Genomic DNA, 17,675 nt, shown 5'->3' on the forward strand with positions numbered 1-17,675 from the left:
CTTTGTTTTTTACTTTTAATTTTAATTTTTTTTTAACTGATGATATGGCGGGATAATAGAGGACACAGTATCTTATTTTGTGGAATTCAACTTTGCAATATCAGGATTACGCATTTATAATAATAATACTATCAGCTTTGAATACTTCTAGATCTTCGAAAACGAAGTTACCATGGCCGAGGACATCTGAGAGAAGGGCAGTTAGAAGAAGGGACGGGGTGAAGCGGATGAGAGGTGGAGGTCGACCAACCGTTACAAGGGGGATGGAGGGTATAAGAAAGGGTATTAAAGGAAAGAGAGAAAACTAGCGCATGCTATCCTCTGTAAACATCGCATCCTCCTCTTCGAGTTCTGTGATCCCTCGTGTGACCGGGCGTACTATGCTCTCAGCGTCGCGTTTTCAACTTTGAACAGCTGTCCATCCTCGATATTCAACTGCCCGTCTGCATCGGGTTGGTTCTTATGCACCTGCACATTAGGACAGATGTTCAGTAGATCTGGCACTCCCCAGGTTGGGGTCTGGGTGCCAATGGGTCAGGGGAACCGTTTTGATAGTAGAGTTTTCAGTTGCCAACGCGGACTTCAGGCTCTCGGACCAGATTGGCCGCCCTTCCTCCTTGTCTATGAGGAGTCGTTCGCGGTCTTGGCCGATGAGGTAGTATTGTCCCTGCAGGTTGGTGGGTTAGTAAGAGTTTACGGAGAAAAATGACACCTTGCAGAGTAAACTACAGCAGGGAAAGTATGCCTTAGCTAATTAGTTTAACCATCCATTTAAGAATAAAAGCAGTTTTTGAACAAGGTAAATGAATCTACAGTTCGACAGTAGATAGAGAGATAAAAGTCAAATTCCTGTAAATAAATGGCCGTATTTTGCCCTGGGGATACAACGCTAACGGTGGATGAATGCATAACGCAAATGTTTGCTCTAAATGAACCATTCCAGGATTCCCTCCCAGTAACTACCGAATTACTCTGCTACTCAATCTCCTAATATTGGGCAGCTGCGGGAGTTGAGTGGCCATGCTGAATGTTTAATAGGGCCAACGCTGATTTCTCAATAATATCGATACGGAGCAACCTGTGCTCTAGTTCAAAAGCTAGTCACCTTGTTAGCTTGTGTTACATGCAACGAGGAGCATAGGGCTGCTACTCCGTAGATATTCCAGGTAGGCAGTGAAGGCGAGGTGAGAAATATAATATTAACATACTAATTTAGATCTTTACTCAGCTTCTAGAGCTGCGTTTCTCCTGAAACGTAGCTGGGATAAATAATGTTTAAGAATGGGAGTAAAATGCAGAATTTATCTTCACATCATTTTAAAATCATGCCTTGTCCATACTTTTATATACCGTGCAGATGGGATCCTGTGTTGATCAGCTGTCGGATCGAAGCAGTGAGTTAATGCGGGTTAATGGAGAGCAACTTGCTCCAGAAGTTTATTGGTTCATTTCATTCGTCAATTCCGGCCGGTTACACTTCGTATGTTCTCAATACTAGACGATATCTGTTTTTGACTCGTGTCTCCGATGCCCCGGATAACTGAGAATGATTAATATGAAAGAATGTATGTCATGCATGATTCTTTGTGTGATAATAGAAATGTCATTTGCATGCTGTCATCCCTCACTAAATATTATGAGAGGTTGAATCATGTTTATATACTGAGAAACTGAATTACCCTATTCCTGATAAAAGAAAAAGAAGGAAAAAAGAAGGAAAAAAGAAGAAAATTTCATATAAGTGCCAGTTTCATATAAGTGATGATTGTCAGGCCTATCCGCCTTCTTATATAATCTGCACTGTATATAACTTCTGTGTAGCTAGCAATTGCTACATAATCAATCAAGCAATCTATCCTTCACAGGTTATGAGATCTGTTTTATGCAAATAACTGTCAATTCAGGGAATTCTTGCCAAATATAGTGTATATTAATTGCTGCTCATTTCATTCAATATAATATTGTCTTATTTTATGTTAATTGATTGATTTGATGTGCTCTTATATTATTTTTTTTTTTTTTTCTGTGTTTAATCTATTCACTTAGTGGGTGAAAGAAAAATCTGCAACTCACTAATTTTTCAGTGACTGATCACACAAGAACATGTCAATCTGCTCAATCAAGCTTATAGACAAGAATCTCATTGAATAAGATTACTTCATTATAAAGAAGATTAATATGACATGATGAAATATATGATAACTCATTCACAGTCATGATTGAGTCAATCCAGTCAATCTGACTGATCTGAAAATGATCAGAGGGCTCTGAGCTCACTGACCCTTCTAAGAGTGTTTAAGAGTTCCAATATTAAATTCTCTGAAACATCTGATCAGCAAGCTGAGCTGATTATAGTCCCTATTATGATGAGGCTTGTCTGCCTATATCATGTTGAATATGCTGATTCAACTCCTTCAGAAGATGAGGTGAAGACATCTGTGGTGATCTCTAACTCACTGCCAGCAATCAACTCTAAAGAATTGCAACTGAGGAGATTGAATCTTGAACATCAAAAGATTGATTTAGAACTTCAAAAAGACAGATATAAAGAATTGCAGCTTCAACTTCAATTGAAGAGACTTCATGCTCAAAATGACAAAGTCATGATACATACAAATCTGCCAGTGGGTTGATCATCAGTATGAGATCTGAACTTGAGATTCTGAATGTAATATAATCTCTCTAATCTAGATAACTGCATTAGCAAGGTAATCAGTCAGTTCAAACAAGATACTAAGTATGTCATCAAGCTGAACACTCTGGTCAGATCTTTGAATTACCTCTCCTGGCATATGAATATGAAGGTCAAGCTAATTGATGCTCAATGCTGAGTTATATTAGAGGACAAGCAAGTCAAAAGTCCTGATGAGAACTCTAAATAGGTTTTTTTTTGAGAGGTCAAAAATCACTGGCTTTACACATTCATTTCAAATGCAATAGCAGCCAGCATTAGACCCTGTTTTAATAAGTATGATGAGGGCAGAATCACTTATTCTCTTTGACACATAGTTGAGAAGAAGTTCTTTATTTTGAGAATACAGCTCTGCAGAGAAGCAGTTCTGGTGTTTACATCAATAAGTGATGTCCAAGTCATCAATGTATATATATTTTTTGATAAATTCAATGATGTTATTATGAAATTAGAAATACTTGATATTTTACTGTCAAATGATATGGTATTCCACATGTTCTATTCTACACTTCTCAATATATGATGAAACTACATGCAAAAGAAAATCAAAGAGGTATAAGAGTCCAAATCAAAATCTATCATATTGAATGTTCAGTTGATCATGAAGGAAATACACTCTTGATTGAACCTTTTCAAAGAGGTCAAGAAGACTACCCAGGTAGCTAATTCTTCAGCCAATATGACTCAGATCAAAAACATAACTGCAGATTCTAATAATAGCAGCAATATCTAAAATATTTTGACCAATAAAGGCTGACCCAGGGGATGTGAAGACTATTGAATAGGTGAACATTCAAATTCTGACCTTTCAATCTACCTGAAATGTGAGTATTATTATGATAGACTCTGCTGGGCAGTCAATTCAGATAGCACTCCTGAAGAATGAAGGACTACCAATATAGTAAGAATAGAGAAATATAATAATAAAAAGAGTAGTGAAGATAAAAAGACTCTGTCAACTGCAAATGATAGCTCTGAGACATTCCAAATAATGAATTTAGTGCAGATCATTAGAGTGTCTATGTACTTTGTCAAATCAATTGCCAACTCACTCATCATATGAGATAGCAGAGCTGAATGTCATATTGTGGGTGATCAATTGTGATTTTCTCAAATAACAGAGATTAGCAGCCCTACAATATAAGTGGTCAATAAGGCTACTTTGAAGGTTCAAGGGATTGAGATCACCTCCATCTCAGTCAGAGAAAGATTAATCAAATTTGACCATGTCTATTTGATACTAGACTTATTCATCAACCTCATATCTGCTGGTCTATTGAAGTGCCAGAGCTATATTCACTGTGATCTGCAGGCGGATGCTGAAAATTACTTTGAGATAATAGCACATACAAAAAATAACATCTTCTATGCAAATTTGAATTCTAATAATATATATGTTCTATTCAACATCTTTTCTATGTTCAGAGGTATTATGAACAATCTGGAGCTTGGACCACTGGCATACTTGAGAGTCTCAAAGCTCAGAGTGATTTCAACAAATTATGATCTCAATGCTGTATCACTGAATCTTTTCAATTATGATGATATGGAGTAGCTAATTAACCTGAGGAATCTAAATACTGATACCTTCATTTTGTTCTCATTAATCTGACTACTCATCATTATGTTGAAGCAGCTACTGATTGATGAGTGACATCAGTGATTGAGTCATATTGATAAGAAGAATCTAATTAAAATATTGCAGGAGTTTTGTTTTGAAATTGTCATCATCAGCTCAAAGAAGCTCTCATTCTGCATTACATACATTAAAGTCAAGCATAAATATGCAAGTTATAAAAATTCTCTGCTGCATTGTATCACTCATAAAGATTTTAAGATCTGAATGAACTTATTTGAGGGTGGAGAAACACTTGATAATGAAGAAGATACATCATCTTATGCAGGTAAAGAGCTTGTGATGATGATCACTGATGATGTCACACAAATATGATGGACCTTTCTATTGAAGTGCTGCAATAAGGCTCTAAAATATATACAGATCTTCAATCAATTTATGAAGAATCTACTCAATTGCAGTGTTGTGATTATTCACTCTGACTGTGATAAGTTGAATTCAAATGCCATAGCCACCTATATGATGAGTGAGGGTATTAAATAGAAATCAACCCCATCTCATACTATGCAGCAAGATGATGTGTCCAAATGTTCTATTGATATGATTATTGAAAAAGTCTGAATATTATTAATAGATTTCTCCTCCTCTCTTCAAATGTGAGGTGAGGTAGTAATTGTAATGACTGAAATGCTTAATTTTATATCAACATCAGCCAAGCTCTATAATAGTGTAGAGGATCTGGATCTGAAGCTGGTTATTTTATATAAAGCTTGACTCAGAGCCCTGCCTTCTGCATGTGAGATTCACTGATGAGAGTGCAACGCTTATTTAAAATAGTACTCAAGCTGAATATGAGAATGGCTTCACAATTGCAGAAGCTTATATTTACAGACTATGATATAGAGGGTTAAGCTCTAAGAACTAGAGGCTAGTCCTCCTATATAACAAGGATGAATTGCTTGGGAAAGGGAAGAAAAGAATGAGATGAGAACATGAGCTTAAGCAAGCTTGCATAGCATGATCACATGTACACATGCAGCATGATCACGTGCGCACATGCAAATGATGGCTAGGCTGAGTCAGCCAGCCAGAGTAAATCTAGGGGTTCAGCTTCTTATAATACCTCTCTTCTCTCTTTTTGTTGTAAGTCTTTACAACTATTTAAAGCCCTCTTTATATCTAATTTTGCCTGCTGAGAGGCCTCTCAAGTGTCCAAAGCCTTCACTTCTTGTAGAAGACTTATGTCATTTCATGTAGACTCAGTCTAACCTACTCATTTAACAAGGTATTGTTTTTTCCTCTGATAGATTTGTTCATCTCAAATTTTCTCAATCTCAAACTCAGGTCCTTCTGAGATCTCTATAGCAGGCGACTATCAGTCAGTTTGTCTCTGACTAAGCAAGGAATCTGTTGCTGCTGCATGTAGAAGCTTTACATTAAAGACATTGAGAATGTTATATGAGACATTCAGTCAGTAAGCATGAAATTCTATCTTTTCTAGCACAGTATATTGATTGTATTTTGCATCTAGCTTCTTGCAGAGATGATTAGTTCTCATGTTCTCTAAGCTCAATCAGATCTTATCTTCAGATTGAAAGCTTGAAGCTGAATCTCTTCATCTATTCATGTAGTTCTTTTGAGATTGCTGAGCATCTGTCATTTTTACTTGAGTTCACTTCAACATTTCACAGGTCTTTCTCATATAATCACCTGCAAACTCAATGAGATTATATGGTGTTTCAATGAGAAGTGCATCAGCTATATCAATGAAGAAGACATGGAAAAGATGTGTTAAAAAAAATGAACTCACATCTATTGAGGCAGCACCTCTATTATTGATAGTCAGCTTTGTCAAAGAGAGTCATTCACACCAATCATCCTGTTGAAAGCTAATGTACTTGTATAGGTAGATTTTCAGAGTCTGATTCATTCACTCTGTAGCTCTGTCAGTCTTTAAATGATAGACTGTGAAGAGTTATCTTTTAATGTTTAATTTCTCACACATTCAAGTTCAAAACATGCTTGTGAAAGCTGGCCCTTGATCTGATACTATCATCTTAGAGATGTCATGTTGAGAGATGATGTTGTGAAGAAACACTCTAGTCACTGTCTTTATATCAGTTTTCTTAACTGCTTTTAATATAACTCTCTTGATCAGTCTGTCTGTTATAATGATGATGTTTGTATATTCTTTAGAGCTTGATAAGTTCACAATAAAGTCCATGGAAAGCTCCTGTCACATGTGTTCAGGAATGAGAAGAGGCTTAAGCAGTTTTTGACATTGATCTCTTCATGCAGTGTTTGATCTGCAAAGATGACAGTTCCTGATCATTCTTCTCACATCAGTAGCATAGCCTGATCAGTAGAACTCACATCTTAGAACTTCTACTGTTTGCTTTCACTCAAGATGGCCAGTAAGAGATGAGTCATTAGCCTTGTGCACTAATCTGATTCAAAGAGATTCAAAGTCTGATACTCACTTACAATCTCAAAAAAGAAGCTCCTCATTCTCAGTTAAAGAGCACTCAGAGATGAAGACATTAATGATGAGTTCAGAAGAAAATCTGAATCTTTCTTCACAAAAAGTCTGTTTCAGATGCTGCAGAATCTTGTCATTTTTATGAGTCTTATTTCACTGAGCTTGAAGAGACATCTTAGATTTCACACTGACAGCAATCACTCTTGGTTTCATTTCAGATGTCAGTACATTAAACTTAAGTAGTTGAGCTTGTCTCTGCTTAATTCTCTCATCATCAGCACTATGTGACATGTTCTGCTCTCTTTGTGATAGAATATCTGATTTAGCATTCAACTTTTCTGGCTAATAATCAATTCTGAAGTTGAATTGATAGAGAATATTCATTCAACATAGCTATTTTTTATTTATTCTATATGTAGTTATGAAGTATTCTAAATTCTTATAATCTGTGAGGATGTTGAATTTCTTTATACTTTGTAGCTCAGCATTTTATTTCTTTAAACACTCAATTATTGCTAATAACTTCTTATCATAAATCTTGTAGTTGCATTCCGCAGGTGAATACTTGTGAGAGAAGAAGACACATGAGTATAGAATGCTCTGCTTGTCATATTGTAGCAGCACTTCTTCTGAGACATAATCTGAGAAGTCTGTTTTCAATATAGTCTCACAATCAGAGTTGAATTGAAGCAGAATTGAAGCAGAGATAAATATTGATTTTAAACACTTAAAACCTTCCTCAGCCTTGCTCATCTATAAAAAAGGAATATTCTTGCATGTAAGAATTATCAGTGAGATCACAATCTTTAAGAAATCTCTAATAAATTATCTATAGAAATTGGCAAAGTCTAAAAATTCTTATATACTCTTAAGAGTAGTAGATGTTGCTCATTTCAAAATAGCTTTAACCTTCTCTGAATTTATTTGTATACTCTTACCTGCTTCAGTGATGAATTCAAGATATTTTGTACTGTTCATCTCAAACTCACTTTTTCTGATATCTGCCTGCAGGCCTGCTTCTCATAGACATATAAGCATCTTTTGTATATGCTCACAATGCTTCTGTAAGCTTCTTGAGGAAAATATCAAGATGTCATCTAAATAGACTGAGCAGAAGTTGTCCAGATATTCATATAATACTCAGTTAATATATTTTGTAAATGTGCTTAGAGCATTAGTCAAATCAAAGAGTGTAATCAGCTACTCAAATAGCCTGTATTTAATTCTAAAGACTGTTATTTACTCATCACCTTCTGTGATTTGAATCTTGTAAAAAGCTGTAATAATGTCCAGCTTAGTGAATCATTTAGCTCATTTAATTCACTGTAGAGTCTCACTGATTAATGATAGAGAATATCAGTGCTTTCAGATAATTTTGTTAAAAGCTTGATAGTCTACACAGAATCTTAGCTCACTCTCAGACTTCTTTGCAAATAGTATGAGAGCAGCTGTGGAAGAGTTGCTCACTTTAATAAAACTTTTATCTAGATAATTTGTAAGAGTTTTTCACAAAGCCAGTAGTTCCTCTTAAGATATATTATATAGTGAGTCTCAAAGGGATTGTTCTGCACTATCATCAGCCTTTTTAATCAGTATAATTTCATAATTTTTATCTGAGTCATGAAGTAGAGGTAGAGCATCAGTGACTTCTTTATCAAATATGTCCAAAAACTTATAATAATATTCAGACAGCTTTTCTCTAAGGTCAATCTTTGATTTCACTTCTAAAGTCTTTTGAATGTCAATCAAACTAACAGTAAAGATCTTGATATTTCATTTCTCTCAAGTGCTCATAAGTCTAGAGAAACTTATGACACAGATGAGAATCACATCAGCTTTTGCATTTGAACTAGGCTTTACCTCTATGTCACTCTCTTCAAATCTCATAATTCTTTGATGAGGGATCACAGTCACCTTTTGCTGGGCCAGCCAGAGATTGCTTAAATACATATCATGACCATATAATTCATTCACCATGTAGAGAAAAGCCTGTTTAGTTACATGACCATGTATATCAATTTGAATGCCAGTCACTATGCTTGTGGAGAGTTCCATAGAGTCTTCAAAGCTAGTCATTTTAACAGGAGGAATTTCAATGCACAGGAGCTTATGCTTGTTAACATAGAATTGAGAAATAAGATCATAGACATTACATTCACTGTCTATCATTACTTTAGTTGAAAAAGCATTATCTACTAAAGCATCAACAGTGAAGGGTTTGAATATTATCTTAGATTTAAATCTTCTCTATTGCTTCTTCATAAGCTTCTTATTTTACTCTTTTCAGTATCTTTTGATTGAAACTACTCTTTTTCTGAATTCTCACTCATATTCACATCATCATTGTCCAGTACTGACTTGGAGATCATTTTAACTATTGTGAGAGTGATAGAGTATTTGAAAAATTTAAATAAGTAGCTCTTAATCATATGACCTTCAGCTCTGCATCTCAGGCACAGACCTTGCTCACTTTGTCAATTAACCTCTGTCTGATTTATTAATTTGATGTGATGAGCACTTGGGGTCACAGCATCAGAAGAGAGATCTATCAGATCATTAGTGGAAGCTTGAGACTGGTTTCATCAATCAAAAACAGTATGATGATATAGAGAATGTGAATTATATATTGTATGATCTGAAGAAGATCTGCTCTTGCAATGTTTAGACAACTGCCTTAAAGTCTTAAGCTCAGAGAGTTGATGATCAACTAATTTAAGCTCCTTGCAGTAATTCTCATAGGGAGACAGTTCTTACACTCATCATGCCTTCTCTCAGCTCTATGCTTAGAGTGGATTTCAAATATTTCTTTTTAATATGATTATCTTATCTATAACCACCAGCTTTCAGCAGTAGCTGATTAAATTCAGGTAGAAAGTCAAAGAGAGCTCTTCTACTCTGTCATAGATTGTTGAGCTTTTGCATAACCTTTTTCTATTGTGCAGAATCACTAAAGAGCATATATATCTGCTTCAGTAAGCTCTCTACTGTGAAATTGATCTTGTCTTTATTATTCTCAACTCAGGGATAAATTCAAGCTGCTGCCATTTCTTTCAGTCTTGAGTACATACACCAAGCATATTTCTCATTATTACATAAAGCTTTCTCATCAATCTTAAGTTTTGATTGAAGCTTTAGCTCTTACTGAAAGTAGTGCTTCAGATTAGAACCATCATACTTCTCATAGTCTGATAACTTGGTCTTTGATCTTCTGACTGCAATGAGTGATTGTGAGTTCAATTGAAAGAGAGTTGATGTTGAGATGTTCAAAGCTTGTCATAGATTAGCTATTTCAGCTTGCTGAGTGGCTATTAAATTCTTATTCTCACACTGGACCTGTTTCTACTGTTGAAGAAAAATCATTCATTGTTGTTCAAAGTTGCTGAAAGCATCCCTGCTCATTATTTCATGTTGATTCATTTGTGTATTTGTTGTACAAGTCTGCTGCTTTATCTTATTCAGCTAGATGTTTTCAATATTACTTGTTTATTTATTAGCACAATTGCTAACTCAGTCTATTCATATATCAGTGCTATCACTGAACTTTGTAATGTAGAATTAAGGCTCTCAGTGGCCTATCAATGAAAGAAGTGAAGCAATTTGTAATGTAGAGGATTAAGCTCTAAGAACTAAAGGCTAGTCCTCCTATATAATAAGGATGAATTGCTTGGGAAAGGGAAGAAAAGAATGAGATGAGAACACAAGCTTAAGCAAGCTCATGTAGCATGATCACGTGCGTACATGCAAATGATGGCTAGGCTGAGTTAGCCGGCCAGAGCGAATCTATGGGTTCAGCTCTTTATATATGATGACTTTACTAATTATAGATTGGTCAATCCTTCTAATGATTATCTTTACACATCAAATGACATGATATTTCAAGAAGATCTTCATTTGATGAATTCTCTGGCTCTATCTAAGCAAGGTGTCAAGAACCTGTCTTTCATCATCTGTATGACTGCAGTTGCAATTCCTTCTACTAAATATAATTTATCAATAGATAATTTTATGATAGACAGAGTGTTTCTATCTGCCTTTTCAGTACTTCTACACTCTACAAATAGTTGATGAATAGAATATAAAATTACTGTGTGAATTTTAACATTTTTGATACAAAATACTACTGCCCTCTCAGAGTCTGCTTTTGAGATAGAGAATTCTCTAATGCTCACTAAGAATATTACTTCAGTAAAACAGGCCTCAGTGAGAGATTTTATTGACAATTTGATTGATATTTCTACAGACTCTGAAATTGCTGACTTGCTAATTTCAAAGAACCTCACTTAGGCTCAGGTGTCTGCAGATTAGAAATATTATTTTCATATCTATGTTAAGAAGATTAACTGCTTCAAGCAGATTAGTGCATAGTGACTAGTTGAAAGAATCTCAGATATGATGATTCTCTATGGCCAATAGATGTTTGACAAAAAGATGAATAATACAAGTAGAATTGAACAATATAAGAATCACTGAGTAGTCTGCAGCAATTATCAAGAAAAAAGTATCAACTATTTAAAGACATTTACACTAGTTGTATTAGCCTTTATCTTCTGAGTGCTTATGGTAATCTCAGTATCTTGAGAATGGCACATTCTGTAGATCAACATGGTTACAGTATTCTTAAATGCCTAGCTTCTCATTAATAAATGTATATATATGCATTAACCTGCCAGGTTCTGTGAGGGATGCAGTGATCTAGTATGCAAATTGATGCAGAGACTATATGATCTGAAGCAAGTAGCATTATTATGATATGAGAAGCTGCAAAAAATACTATTGAAAACAGGCTTCTGTCTCAGTTCTCATGATATTAGTTTTTTCATAAATGATGTCTGCAAGGTCTATATAATTATCTACATAGATGATGTTCACTTATACAGTCTGAATATATTAGATATTAAATAGATAAAAGCCCAGATCACTACTAATTATGAGATTAAGAATGTGAGCAAATCAAATCAGTATTTGAGAATGAAAATTGATTGAAATACTGAATCATTATCACTGTCCCAGCTACTGTTCATAAAAAATCTGCTTAAGAAATTCTCAATGAATGACTGCCACCCAATATCCTCTCCTATAGAGAAGAATATTGATTTTATGAGTGATAATAAAGAACTAAATGCTTATACAGCAAAATTTACATTATATTTCTATCAATTAGAAATTGACTCTCTGCAATATTTCACTGCCAACACATACTCTGATATAAGCTTTGCTGCTAACTTTATAGGGAGATTTAGCTCCTGCTCTATATTGAAGAATTGAGCAGCATTCAAGTGAATTTTTGAATATCTACAAGACATATCTAACATAGATGTATTCTACTAAAAAGACATAGATATAGAATCTGTGGCATTTACTGATGCTGATTGGGTAGGCTGTGATCCAGGTTCCTACTCTATCACTAAATATATCATTTATATGGCAGGAGATTTTATTGCTTGGTGAAGAAGCAAGCAGATAGGCATTTCAAAATCATCTACTGAGGCTGAATATATCATATACTCAGAGGCTGCCTATGAGCTTGTCTGCCTCTAGAAATTGCTAGAGGATGCTGGCTTCATACTGTCCCAACTCAATAATTTTGATAATAATGACAGCCTAATTAAATCATCAGCTAATAAGCTGATGTATACAATTCAGATAGATAATAAATTAGCAATTGAACTGATCAAAAGTGAGGTTATTCCATGCCAATCTAAGCATATAGAGGTCTGCTTCCATACTCTTCAAAATCTTATCTACAAGAATGAAATCTTGATTGATTATATTCTATTTACTAAGAATGCAGCAGACAAGCTGACCAAGCTGCTTGAGGCAACTAGATACACTCTATGACAGCAGATATTAGAAGACACAGTAAGCAGGCAGAAATGATTATATGAAGAAAATAACTGATTTTTCAACAATATGAGTTTTCCAGTCAAATTATGTACTAATACCTAGCTACAGGCTATTTTTTGTATGTAATCTCGAGTACAATTACATTGGTGAGTGGGGGTGTCAGGCCTATTCACCTTCTTATGTAATCCACACTGTATATAACTTCTGCATAGCTAGCAATCACTACATAATCAATCAAGCAATCTATCCTTCACAATGATCTCATAAGAGATAACAATTGAAGTGCTGATGTCTGACAATTAGTTAATGTTGGGGCTTAGCGTAGTTGGCCTTGGCCGCGGGCGTCAGTCCCCATACGTGATTCCGCATAATTTGCATTTATAACGTAATCAATTACCTACCAGATCATATCACCTAACGAATCACTTTAATCTAAATCATTTATGCTCATTATAAAATTCAGCATACAAACTACCCTCACTAAAGAAATTCAAATCAGAAAGTCAGACTTTTATTAGTCATTAAAGCTTATAAAGCTTAGCAAATTACAACTAATGTAATCAATCATTTATTAGATTATATCATTTATTTAATCACTATGAGAGTACTTATATCAGAACACTTTGAGATAAATAAATTAAGTGTCAAAAGAAAGTGTGAAAAGCACTATAACTAGTAGTGTAAGAGAGTAGAAGTATAGACACTATAAGCATTATGAGGAAAAGAAAATAGTAATAAATGAAAATATAAATATCACAGCTTTAATCTATATGTATATAAAATAAATATTTAATTGTCAATTGTTATGATATAGCTGCTTGTATATGAATTAAGATTGATTTATCTTGCTTTATTCTAATGATTAATCTATTCTGATCTTAATTATATTCAGTTGCTCATATTGATTCAATTCTGATTTTCAATTATATATACTTTAAAAATTAATCTAATTTAATACTCAATTATTTTTATATATTCAGCTACTTATTCATTTCATATTCTAATTTTTAGTTTAGTACTGTTATCGCAACTGTTTAGTTAGATAAATGAATTGAAGCTATTGTATTGATATTATTTTAACTTTAGTCAAACTATAATAGATAAGTCATATAAATAAAATACTAAGATGATTTCTAAAAGATAAGTTCAGAGAAAGCTCTGTTTATATATTTCTTTTTTTAGTATAATTGCTTTTTTTTATTACAGTTATTAAATTACTACTAGATAATTTTTATATTTTTAAAGTATTTATTTATAAAATAATTATCAAGTAATTACTATATTATTGCTAGATAGTTATAATTACTCTTTTCAGCTCAGTGATATTATACTGTTAAGAAATTTAAACAGAGCTTATTCTACACTGTTATATTATCTCTCTTTTTGAAGTTTAAATATTTTCTGATACTGATAAATTATCATCAACTTTATCTGCTAGATGTTAGCTCTGCGCTGAGACTAGATTTATCTTCATCACATGATCACACCCACATGTTGTAGCGGCGCCCGCCTGAGTGGCGTTGCTCTAACGACCACCCCGCCCACATGTGATCACTTGTATGTAATATAGCAATAATCTAGCTAGCTCCTCTGAATAGAAGGTTCAACCATCTCACAGATTATAGTCTGAATAGCAGGTTTTTAATAAAAATCACATTAAGAACAGCTGTGTATATGTCTGAATGAGTTCACTCTCTGATCTAATGACTGAACTACTTACCTCTTTAACAGAGAGAAAGTGATCTTTATGATCACATTCTAGAGCTGTTGGAGTGTTCTCATCACTAGACAAGAATGAAGAATTAGAAGACCTGGAGTAGAAATCAAGTTCAAGCCACAAGTCTGATGAAATGCCTGCTTTCAAGTCTATATGTGAATTCATGATATCTAGTGAAGGAACCCCAAGCCCTCAGTCTCAAATGTCTACTTCTAATGTGAGTGGCATGATTACAATAAGTGTAGTAGATTTGTTGGTCTTTTGCCAACAAATGATATATCAGAACACTTCAAATATCAACAATAATACATATGTAGATGATTGCAAATCTCAGATTCATGAATATCAAAAGAATGTTCAAAGAGCTATGAATACTAAAGCTATAATTATAAAGGCTTAAGCTCTAAGAACTAGAGATTAGTCCTTCTATATAACAAGGATGAATTGCTTGAGAAAGGGAAAAAAAGAATGAAATGAGAACTCAAGCTTAAGCAAGCTCATGTAGCATGATCATGTGCACACATGCAAATGATGACTAGGCTAAGTCAGTCAGTCAGAGCAAATCTAGAGGTTCAACTTCTTATAATACCTCTCTTCTCCCTCTTTGTTGTGAGTCTTTATGACTATTTAAAGCTCTCTTTACATTTAATTTTGCCTACTGAGAGGCCTCCCAAGCATTCAAAGTCTTCACTTTTTGTAGGAGACTCATGTTATTTAATATAGGCTCAGCCTAACCTACTCATTTAATGAGGTATTGCTTTTTTCTCTGGTAGGTTCATTCACTATGAATTTCCTCAATCTCAAACTCAGGTCCTTTCAGAGTCTCTATAGCAGGTGACTATCAGTTGGTTTGCCTCTGACTAGACAGGGAATCTGTTGCTGCAGCATGTAGAAGCTTTATATTAAAGACATTATAAATGCTGAGTGAGATGTTCAGTCAGTAAGCATGAGATTCTATTTTTTCTAACATGATATATTGATTGTATTTTGCATTCAGCTTCTTGCACAGATAATTAGTTCTCATGTTCTCTAAGCTCAATCAGATCTTATCTCCAGGTTGAAAGCTTGAAGCTGGGTCTCTTCATCTATTCATGTATTTCTCTTGAGATTGCTGAGCATTCATCATTTTTACTTGAGCTCACTTTAACACTTCACAGGTTTTCCTCATATAATCATCTGCAATCTCAATGAGATTATGTGATGTTTTAACAGAGAGTGCATCAGCTATATCAATAGAGGAGATGTGGAAAAGATGTGTTAAAAAAATAAGCTCATACTCATTGAGACAGCATCTCTATTATTGATGGCCAGCTCTGCTAAAGGGAGTCATTCACATCAGTCATTCTGTTGAAAGCTAATGTATTTGCATAGATAGATTTCCAGGGTCTGATTCATTTGCTCTGTAGCTCTATCAGTCTCTGAGTTATAGACTGTAAAGAGTCATCTCTTAATGTCTAATTTCTCACACACCTGACTTCAAAACATGCTTGTGAAAGCTGACTCTCAATCTGATACTACTATCTTAAAGATGCCATGTTGAGAAATGATGTTGTGAAGAAACACTCTAGTCACTGTCTTCACATCAGTTTTCTTAACTGCTTTTAATATAACTCCCTTGATCAGTCTGTCTATTATAACTATGATGTTCATGTATTCTTTAGAGCTCAGTAAGTTCATGATAAAGTCTATAGAAAGCTTCTGTCACATGTGTTCAGAAATGAAGAGAGGCTTAAGCAGTCTCTGACATTGATCTCTTCATGTGATGTTTGATCTGCAAAGATGACAGTTTCTGATCATTTCTCTCACATCAGTGACATAGCCTGATCAGCAGAACTCACATCTTAGAACTTCTGCCATTTGCTCTTACCTGGGATGGCTGGTAAGAGGTGACTCATGAGCCTCATGCACTAATTTGATTTGAAGAGGTTTGAAGTCTGGCACTCACTTACAATCTTGAAAGAAAAGCTCTTCATTCTCATTTAAAGAGCACTCAGAGACAGAGATCTTAATGCTGAGTTCAGAAGAAAATCTGAATCTTCTTTTATAAAGAATTTACTTCAGACACTGCAAGATCTTGTCATTTTTGTGAGTCTCATTTCACTGAGCTTGAAGAGACATTTTGAATTCCACACTGGCAGCAGCCACTATTGGTTCAATTCCAGGTGCCAGTATGTTTAACTTAAGTAGTTAAGCTTGTCTCTGCTTGATTCTCTCATCATCAGCACCTTGTGACATGTTTTGCTCTCTTTGTGATAGAGTGTCTGGTCCAGTGTTCAACTTCTTTGACTGGTAATCAATTCTGAAGTTGAATCAATAGAGAATATTCATCCAATGTAGCTGTCTTTCATTTGATCTGCATGTAGTCATGAAGTATTCTAGATTTTTATGATCTGTGAGGATTTTGAATTTCTTTACACTTTGTAGCTCAGTGTTCCATTTCTTTAAACACTCAATTATCACTAATAACTTCTTTTCATGAATCTCATAGTTGCATTCTACAGGTGAATACTTGTGAGAGAAGAAGGCATATGAGTGTAGAATGCTCTGCTCATCATATTGTAGTAGCACTTCTTCTGAGACATAATCTGAGAAGTTCATTTTCAATATAGTCTCATAGTTAAGGTCAAATTGAAGCAGGATTAGAGCAGAGATAAACATTGATTTTAGATGCTTAAAAGCTTCTTCAGCCTTACTCATCCACAAAAAAGGAACATTCTTGCATGTAAGAATTATCAGTAAGGTTGTGATCTTTAAGAAATCCCTGATAAATTGTCTATAAAAATTAACAAAGTCTAATAATTCTCATACATCTTTAAGAGTAGTAGATGTCACTCATTTCAAAACAGCTTTAATCTTCTCTGAATCTATTCATATACCCTTACCTGCTTCAATGATGAATTCAAGATATTTTGTGCTGTTCATCACAAACTCACTCTTTCTAATTTCTGCCTGCAGACCTGCTTCTCATAGACATATAAACACCTTTTGTTCATACTCATGATGCTCCTATAAGCTTCTTGAGGAAAATATCAAGATGTTATCTAAATAGACTGAGCAGAAGTCATCCAGATATCCACATAATGCTCAGTTGATATATTTTTGAAATGTGCTTAGAGCATTGGTCAAATCAAAGGGTGTAATCAGCCACTCAAATAGCCTGTATCTGGTTCTAAAGGCCATCATTCACTCATCACCTTCTGTGATTTGAATCCTGTGAAAAGCTGCAATAATGTCCAGCTTAGTGAATTATTTAACCTGTCTAATTCACAGTAGAGTCTTACTGATTAATGATAGAGAATATCAATCCTTTCAGGTGATTTTATTAAGAGCTTGATAGTCCACACAGAATCTTAGCTCACCCTCACAC

General features: G+C 34.5%; 1 protein-coding gene across 1 annotated transcript; it reads right to left on the minus strand.

Moving 5' to 3' along the window:
- Window positions 1-475: 475 nt before the first annotated feature.
- PAAG_08723 (hypothetical protein) lies at window positions 476-1,022 on the minus strand (the record flags this gene model as incomplete). Its single annotated transcript, XM_015846601.1, has 2 exons — window positions 476-667; window positions 972-1,022. 2 exons carry the CDS (start codon window positions 1,020-1,022, stop codon window positions 476-478), a joined length of 243 nt encoding a protein of 80 aa, XP_015701398.1.
- Window positions 1,023-17,675: the final 16,653 nt, after the last annotated feature.

The sequence above is a fragment of the Paracoccidioides lutzii genome (assembly GCF_000150705.2).
Source record: "Paracoccidioides lutzii Pb01 unplaced genomic scaffold supercont2.44, whole genome shotgun sequence".
Taxonomy (NCBI): domain Eukaryota; kingdom Fungi; phylum Ascomycota; class Eurotiomycetes; order Onygenales; family Ajellomycetaceae; genus Paracoccidioides; species Paracoccidioides lutzii.